Source organism: Hibiscus syriacus, unplaced genomic scaffold (genome assembly GCF_006381635.1).
Source record: "Hibiscus syriacus cultivar Baekdansim isolate YM2019G1 unplaced genomic scaffold, ASM638163v2 tig00111621_pilon, whole genome shotgun sequence".
Classification (NCBI taxonomy): Eukaryota; Viridiplantae; Streptophyta; class Magnoliopsida; order Malvales; family Malvaceae; genus Hibiscus; species Hibiscus syriacus.
Window position 1 is genome coordinate 2,088,531 of NW_024063138.1, and position 9,475 is coordinate 2,098,005.

At 33.2% G+C, this 9,475-nt stretch overlaps 1 protein-coding gene and 1 pseudogene across 1 annotated transcript; both read left to right on the plus strand.

Moving 5' to 3' along the window:
- Positions 1-1,564: 1,564 nt before the first annotated feature.
- On the plus strand, positions 1,565-3,551 carry LOC120165983 (annotated as a pseudogene).
- A 174-nt stretch (positions 3,552-3,725) lies between these two features.
- LOC120166036 (vacuolar protein sorting-associated protein 22 homolog 1-like) lies at positions 3,726-4,086 on the plus strand. Its single transcript, XM_039175430.1, has 2 exons — positions 3,726-3,755; positions 3,799-4,086. Exons 1-2 carry the CDS (start codon positions 3,726-3,728, stop codon positions 4,084-4,086), a joined length of 318 nt encoding a protein of 105 aa, XP_039031361.1.
- The last annotated feature ends 5,389 nt before the right edge of the window (positions 4,087-9,475 follow it).

Genomic DNA, 9,475 nt, shown 5'->3' on the forward strand with positions numbered 1-9,475 from the left:
ATAAATTAAAATAAACTTAACTGTCAAATTAAAGGGTGTCATGTATAATGACCCAAAATTCAACTTTTTATTTTAATTTTAAAAGTTCCGACATATTATATATTTATAACAAAAAAAAATTATAACAAAACATTTTTCTAAAAAATTGAATAACTCAAGCAATAATTTATGATATTAAATTAAAAGCAAACTAAAGTTATTGCCCTTTTGATACAAGTCAATCTCTTAGTGCAAAATTTTACATGCCAAGTCCACCGAGAATCTTATTAGTAAAAACTTTTATTAAAGATGAACATAAAATTCTATGGTAGGAGATAAATTTTAAAATTTTAAAAGAAGACTGTGTCAAACGTGAAAGGAATATGTTACATTTTTCTATTAGAAATTTAGTGGATAATTTTTTTTTAGTTTTACATGTTAGACTATATCACCTTTTAATAGTAGAATGTCATTTACAAATAGTAGTATGATAAAAATTTTGTTCAACGAACTTTATATAAATGGGCTAATCAACTATATATTTCTTAAAACCAAAAGAGGTTACGGTACCATTCGCGAGATGTTTTGAGGACTATAAATGGCATTTTTAGTAAAAATTTTGTTTTGTTATAAATATAAAATATGTCATAACTTTTAAAATCTTTTAAAATTAAAATTTTGATGGTTAAGTTTATTTTAATTTATTAAAATTAGGATCAAATTGATAGAATATATAAGTAATAGTGACCGAATGTGTAATCATACCAAATATTTTTATTGCTACATCAGTTTCTTTGTTAAATATTAACAACAAGTGGCTTAATTGAATACATTTAAATAGTTGAGTGAACTGATTAATAAAATTTCAAAAATATTGATCAAAATGAAAATTAACAATAGTTAGTTGGTCACCAGTATAGTTTATCCTTTATTTTAATTAATGTATCTTTAAATTTTTAACTAATTTATAATTATATGTTGAGTCTTTTAAAATTTAAAATTTTATAAATTAAATTATTATGTTTGTCGTTAATGGTACTCAACGCTACTCGTCGAATACCGTAGAATTTTCTATTTTTATGTTACTTCATAAAACTTGACCCTTAGTTACAGCTCAAAAAGATATTTTTTTTTGGGAATAAAATTTTAAGATTTAAATCGTTAAGTAAAAACTTGAAGGGTAAAATAAAAAAATGCAAACATTGAGAGCCTTTTTTTTTACTATTAAGCCAAAAGGCACACATTGACTGAAATAATAGTACCATAAGAACCGGACAAAGCATACAGAAAAGAGGAAAAGGGGGGGGGGGGATCTTAAACGCGACCGAACTCGTTAGTGTAGAGTCAAAACAAAGTGCCTAATAAATCTGTCAAGAAGACGAGCGGAAAGTGACCTTAAAACGCCTTTTTTTAATCTCTTTAACAATTTGACCTCAAAAACTCATAATCGAATCCGCCATATTTGGTTCTCTAAGGTCTTACCGTTCTCTTTCCTTTCGTTTTGACTTTAGACAATTTCCCACTACTCCAAAATCAAAAGCAATCAAACAACAGCCTCGTCTTGTTCCTGTTATTTCCCTTATAAGTTGGTTTCGCCATCTTGTTTCTTACATTTGCATGTCCGCTTTATGGTAATCTCCTCCTCCTTGCTGGTCTTCTTTTTTCGGTTGCATTTTTAGTTCTGGGAGAAAACAACGAGGGTGCCGGAACTACCCCCGATAAAGGTTGACTTTTTGGTATTTCTGCAAGTATTTTTTTTTTGGACTGATCTGTTATGGTCATCTGAAATTGAGTTTTTGAATCTGGGTTTTTACTCTTCAACTTGTAAAAATCAAATCTGTAAGTTTCTTTTGCACAATATAATTATGCATGCGGAGTTGATTTTAGGTGATTTTTATTTCTATGAAGCTTTCTTATTTGACTTGCTATGTAGGGAATTTTCTGTAATTTTGATGGGTGTTAGGGTTTTCTTGCATTAACCAGAATACTTTCGTTTGATGGGTTCAAATTTCACTCAGATGTGCTACTCAAATCAAAAGAATTTTAACCATGATTATTACATACTCTGGTTTGTATCCCTTTTTGAATAGAATACTGCTATGTTATAGATAAAAGCTTTTAAGCCTCTCTTTTGGTTTCATTTAGGGATTCCATGAATGCTTTCTCCAGTTATGCATGCTAAAGTTAATGCAACTAGTCGACAACACATTCCTTAGAGGCATACGCCACCGGTGTTCTTAGACTTATGTAGTGGAGCAATTATGAATGATTCCCTTTTACGTGGTTCTCTGTAGATTAGAGGCCTGGAGCTATGTCCATAGTAGCCATTGAGAGCATGGCATCGTTGAGTACCGACGTTTTCTACGACATATTGAGGTGCCTTGATGGTCCAACTTTGGCTGCCGCAGCATGATCGTGTGCAACTTTTTGTACAATCTCTAGAGAGGAGAGACTATGAGAGAATATTTGTTCTTCTATGTGGCGTTCAACCTACAGAGAACATGTTAAAAGTTTGATTTCGTCGATTGGTGGGTTTAGAAAATTATATGCTGATTGTTTTCCGCTTATTGTTAATAAGGAAGTTACAGAGTACCAGTGGAGTGGCCATAGTTCCTCCTCTTTAGAGTACCCGAAGAATGGACTGAAGATGAATATTACGGCGACACCGACGGACTCGAAAGTATTACGCCGTTAGATTTTGTTTCAATTGTGGATATCAGGTATAAAGATAAAACAATCTGCTCAGAAGTGCTGTGGGTTATTCCTAATGCAAATGGATCCAATAGTTGGTTTCACAATTGCCCGTTTCGGATCGATCTTCTTAACTATGCAGCTAGAGTTGACGATAGTGAAAGCGAAGTAACCCTTTCGGTTTCTGATGGTCTGTCACCGATTACCTCCATGGAAAAGGAAAGGAAAGACGGAAAGCTTTGGCAGGAACTCCAAGACAGCCTCTGCCTTAGTTGGATCATTGTAAACCGGAAAGTTAAGCAAGCCGCTAATCTTGTGAGCTGGAGCCCTCTCGGCGGACAGAGACATTGGCCGACAGACAAGGATTTCGTGATAAGGTTAGGGTCTATTCTTCCTGCCAAAGGCATCCTTCCATGTCAAGTAGTCGAGTGCATTCTTATAATGAAGTTAAGTCGTACACACTGAAGGCGACGGGGCGGAAACGACTCATCTCAAATTGACGGAGCTAAGCATGCAGTTGGAAGACATGGAAGGTGCACATGTTAACGGAAAGAACAGTTTGCTTATTCTCAAGGAAGCTCTAAGCTGCCGTCGAAGCAAAAACTGCAGCGAAGTTCTGGAATCGTGTCATCTGTACTCAAAAGTGAAGAGAAAGTTGAAAGAGGAAAAGATGAGGAACGAAAGCAGGTTAGATGGACTGTGTATCTTGAGCGGCATTGCTGCCTTCGTGACGTTTTGGTATTACATATTGTGAATGCAGATGATCTGCTTTAATTGAACAACCTTTTCCAAAGGATGTTCTAACAATATTTGTTGCCTTTTGATGTAAAGCTTCAATTTTTGGTTCAAGTAATAAAAAAGGAGCAAAGTTATGATCTTTATCCTTATTTTTTTGGGGTATATAATTGTGAAATTTATATAAATATAGATAATTTACCTGCAGACTTCTCTGCTTTTTTTCTCGATATACAAATTCCTATACTAAACTCTGCCTTTTTTTTAGTTCCCCCCCCCCCTTTAAATTTTAATGATCAATTTCAAAGTTTTAACTGAACATGGAAGAGATTCATTTTTGTCATGATTTGGTTGAGTGCTGATAATGAGGTATTGATATTGATAGTTGGTTAGACAGGAGTACAAATTGTTGAGATATGCTTGGCAACTCCTCCCCTCAATGGAGGTTTGATCGATCTGCAGCAACTCTGCAAATTGCTTCATCCGAAACGGAAACATGATCATGAATCTGTTTCCGAGGATGACCGTTTGTGCGCTATAATTTCTGCTGGAAACAAAATGCTCGCTTCATCGCTTCCATTTGAGACGATGAGAGATCGGAATGAAATTCTGGACCTGGCACAGGCTACCGCTTCTCTAGTTTTTGTATTTTCTGACAAGTACCAAATGCGAACCTTTTAAATGATTTCAGTAGTGATTAAAGGGAGTATTTTTCTTTTTTTGAGATCTTAAGTTCGAATAATTACATTTTTAGGATTTGTGTAAGTTATCAATAATTAAGAAAACTTACTCTTATTAATATATTGTAAGTACAAGATAGTATTTATTAAAAAAACAACATCAATCTTTCGACATTGATCGCTCACACCCTTTGGCATCAATGGTGTTCGAACCCTGGTCCTAAAAAATAACAATAATTCATTTACAACGGATATCACTTAGGGGTTGTTTGTTTTCCTCTTAATAGAATCATTCAGCGCTTAATGTTGAACCGTTCAACATTCAACGCGTTTGTTTCGCACCTCTGAATGATTCAGTGTTGATTGATTCAGCAAAACAGTGCTGAATAATTCAGCACAGAAGTACATTATGAATGATTCAGAGCCAGTAAACAAACAACATGTCACATTCAGAGTTAATTTATCCAGAACCTCTAAATCATTCAGCATTTAAATCATTCAACACTTAATCATTTTGAAGTAAACAAATAACTCCTTAATTTATTAGTAACATATGGATTTAAGGGCATTAATTAATGATCATACGGAAAAACATATTGTCCTAAATATTTTATTTTCATTTTCCCAAAAATACGTTGAATGCAGTTGAGCTAATTGTACTTTTTAAATATTTGATCTACCGTCATTGGCAAGATAATGTTATTGTCAGAGTGTAGTAGGATTAATTTTCTTCTTTTTCCACGTTCTATATCATGTAAAGGCCACAGTTGACACACGAGTCCTCAACTGCACGAATTGCCCAAAGATGTCAAGCCCAACTGTTGTTATCCATTCTCTCCTAGTTTCTCTCCACTTCACCCACCTCTTCTCTTTCTCTCTCTCTGTTTCTCACTGTGTTTTTTTTTTGGCTCAATCTCGTTGACATGATAATATGACATCAACCAAAATGGATTGGTTTTATTAAGTTATCCATGTGACCTTTTGTTAATCGGTCAATGGTGGACGTGATCAAATAGAAAGGCTTAATTGACAAATTATTTTTCTCAAATTGATACTTATATTATCTGAACTATTCCTTCGTTAGCCAAATCACTTAAAAAATTAAACTATGAAAAGGTGAAACCTTATATTTTTAATTAAAAAATTAAACTAATAAATATTAAATTATATTATTAATTAAATTTGTCGATAAAATTGTATACTTTCAACTATTTGACAATGAATACTCTTAAAGTCATGCCCGAACTCATAACATCTAGAGACAACAACTATCCTTTTAACCATTGAGGTCACTTAATTCATACTTTTTTTATTAGTCTAGGATAAGTACAAGACAATATATATTCAAAGATAACTCTCAACCATTTGACATTGAACACTCACACCTTTAGTATTATTGGTGCTCAAACGCGAGACCTTAAGGAATAACAACAATTTCTTTACCACTAGAGTCGCTTGATTTGTGTCTTAATTCATACTTTTTGAATCAACTTATATGATAAATAAATAAATAAAGGTTAACTATACGGGTGATCACTTATGTTTGTGTTTTGTCCACTTTTGGTCAATGATTTCAAAATACATAAGATATGATCACATTCGTTCTTATTTTATTAAGATGTGATCACTACGAGTTAATTGTCGTTAAATGTTTTGGTATGCTCATACATTTGGTCCTTGTTATTTATATATTCTCTCAATGCAGTTATACTTTTAATAAATTAAAATAAATTTAATCATCCAGTCGAATGATGCTACTGTCATTGTTACCAAGTGTCGTGTCGTGTGTCACCATTCAGTTTGAAGAATAACTTTATTTTAACTTATTTTATTTTAGTTTAGTTTAACAAAGCAAAGCAAATTGGTGGAAAATAAATATATTAATTATTTTAATTTATTAAAAGTAAGATTAAATTGAGAGAATATATAAATAATGGAGACCAAATGTGTGATTATACCAAAATATCACATCACTTAATCTGTTAAGTATTAACGGTAGTTAACCCGTGGTGACCACGTCTTAAACAAATAAAATCAAAAGTGATCATAGCTTAATTAAATAAACACGAAGTTGATAATATCTTATGTATTCTCAAATCAGTGATCAAAAGTAGATAAAAAATAAACATAAGTGATCACTGGTATAATTAGCCCAATAAATAAATAATGAGATATTTGTTGAGATAACGAAGATCTTTTTTCCCCAATTTTTATCAACCTAGTCTTTTTCTAGACCTTTCATATATAGTAGCTTGGATGTTGATCAAGGTGTGCTCTTTCAGAGAGAGAATTTGTCAAGGTGATTCTTGCAATGAAGATTTATTGTGAAATATTGATAGTTATTTGTCAAAGGTTCTTGCATAGCATTGTATCTCACGATAATCGGAGGATAACGATTCCATCATCTCTAATATTCGCCGTTAAGCCATGACTGATGAGAGTTGAGACGCCGACCCCTTTGATGTTTCTGTGGTTAAAAACTTGAAATCGCTCCATATTACATAGGTTAAGAACCTTCCTCTGCCCACCATTCATTTGGCCTTTTTCAGATTTCCTTTCTCGGATTTTCGACGCTTCAATAATGCGTACGTCACCATTTTGCTCTTACATAAAGGGATCACGTCTTAGAAGAATTAATGGCTGCTGCACCAAGCATGTTACTGGTAATGTAAATGGTGCAATACCTTTGAGACGCTTGTATCTAGTTTTGCACTGAGGACATTGTTGACTCCCTTCCCTCCTTTCATACTCATAGCAGGGCCTACAAACAGGAAAACCACACTCGTTGCAGGCCACGAAAAGATCTCCATCGACCGTCAACCCAATTTCATCACCACAAATCTCACAAACTTGACCATCCAAGTTCTTCAGAGGTTTAGGCTGAATGCATCAAAAGCACAATCAAGAATCCATTTATCAACTAAAACAAAACAATGGGCTTTAAGCAAACTGCGTCATACAACTGATGTTATTTCTTTGTTACCTCTTCATGACCATGAATGACAACAAGTTCGTTGCGGTTGTGTGAGCCCGCAACAAGCCCAGCGCTGGCTTCCAATGGAGATGATGAGAGGAGGGAATCAATGAATGAACGAGGAACAAGACAAAGGAGGGGAGGGATGAAATAGAGTTTTGTTGGGAGCAGAACAAGTGTGATGTGTCTTATGGGACACTGTCGTTTGTTGCAGAGTCTACATTGCCTTGAAGTTAAGCTTCCCCGTGGGTTCTCTTTTTCCGACTACCTTTCATTTCCCCTTTAATTCCCTCGTTTCACAAGCTTCAATGACCTCCCATCTGTCAGTTTCCATCATTTTCTTTTCTTCTTTAAATCATTTGTTTTGTCTATTAAATTTCCAAAGCCCTTGTTCAACTTCATCTTTGCCCCATTATTTTTACAAATTCTGTAACTTCCTTCAAAAGCAAATTTAATTGCTAGTTTGATAAGGCTCGTAATCTGACGTAATTAGGACAGGCGGTAAAGCTTCATGTAGTTGGAAAGAGAATTAAAACACAAGTAAAATTGGATAATGAGAGTCCCTAATACGCCAGTAAATGCAATACGATAAAATTAGCAGACATATACCTTCTGTTTGGTGGCAAAAATGGTGATAAAAAAAGAAGGGGAAAAAAACGTGAGAAGCAGGCTTGGGGATGGCACAACTTAGAACCAAAGCAAAAGTTGCAATCGTTAGGTAAAGAACACGTTGAAATCTCTCCATCCTCGGTGTTTAATTTTTGCTAAATAATAAAATAAGTTAACACTATTATTAACATCCAATTGTTTGAGAATATCGATCCTTGATAGCCATTGTCCTTGGGCGTCTCTAATAATACTGCCAGCCGTTGCCATGCCCGTAGATTCTGGTCCAATAGCATCAGCGTTTAGTTTACACCACCCTTGCTGTTGGTGTTTCCATTTGAGCAAACATGAAAGAGTATATTATATTTTTATGAACCAAAATTGACAGACCATATTCATATATATCAATCTAATAAACTTCAAATTTGGAACAAAAACCAAATTTCTAAACTTGATTTCGCTCGAAACGCATCAGCTTTGGCCTTTAGCACTGCTTTTTGGTTGCATTTTGCAAATCCAAAGGGAAGAATTACATGGAAGCACTTTTCTATTTGTCACGTCCAGTTGTTAATGATTGCAGCCATGTTTTATTATGGGTAGATACTAGTTTCAATTGAAACATAAATATTAATACTACGCCTCTAATCTTGTTCTTCATGTATAAAATCAAGCTTGAGAATCATTTTGAACGTGATTTTTATCCCGCTTACAATATCTTGTATATATAGATAGTATATGTAGATATTACTCTTAATTGAAAGATAAGTTACAATTATACGTCTCTGATCTTATAAATTACGAAAAAATTTACCACTATATCACTCTTAAATATGTCAATCAAACCATTTTAATGTTTTCTTCATTTACAAAACAAGCTTTGGAACCATTTTCAACGCGATCTTTAACTTATTTACAATATCTCGTATGTGTCGACATTGGCCTCAAGTTAAAGATAAACTCCAATATTACGCATTTAATCTTAGGGTGTGTTTGGTTCACGAAATGTAAGATTACCAATGGGAATGTAAGATTACCGGGGAATAGGATTACTAGGAATGTTGTATTTTGTGTTTGGTTGACTTAGCAGAAATGTAAGATTATCGTGTTTGGTCAAAGGAATAAAAGATTATTAGAATGTATATTTGACCAAATTGTCCTTATTATATATTTGTTTTTTAACAATTTAGAAAATATTTATATATTTTCTTTAAAAAATTTAAATTCATAAAATTTATATAATTTTTTTTACAAAATTGAAAATATAAAAATGTTTAATGAAATGGTAAAATTTTATTTTAATCCCTGAACTTCATATAAAATTTTAATTATAGATTTTTTTTTGTAAATCTAAAATAGTTTAAGGATAAATTTGTAATTTAACATTCGTAGAATTATTATTATTAAATGACAGAAGAAATATATTTTTGAAAAAAAATATTTAAGGACATTTTAGTCCAAAACGCCGGTAATCCAACAATACCTAAGGAAAGAGAGGTAATGACATTTCCGGTAATATACCCCAAAAAATCTAATATTGATAATCTTACATTACCGAGAATATGATTCCCGGACTAACCAAACGGGGGAATGTAGATTCTATTCTCATGAGAATCCCACATTCCCCCATCCAAACGCCCCCTTGTAGATTATAATTTTTTTTAGATTAACTATCCGAAAATACTCCTCGAATGTGATTATAAATACTTGTGGTTTGGGTTGGAAATCAATATAACTTGGTTTTACATAACACAATGATTGTTAAATATCACAAGCGATAAATTATTGAGATGTTTTAATATCTCGAGAACCT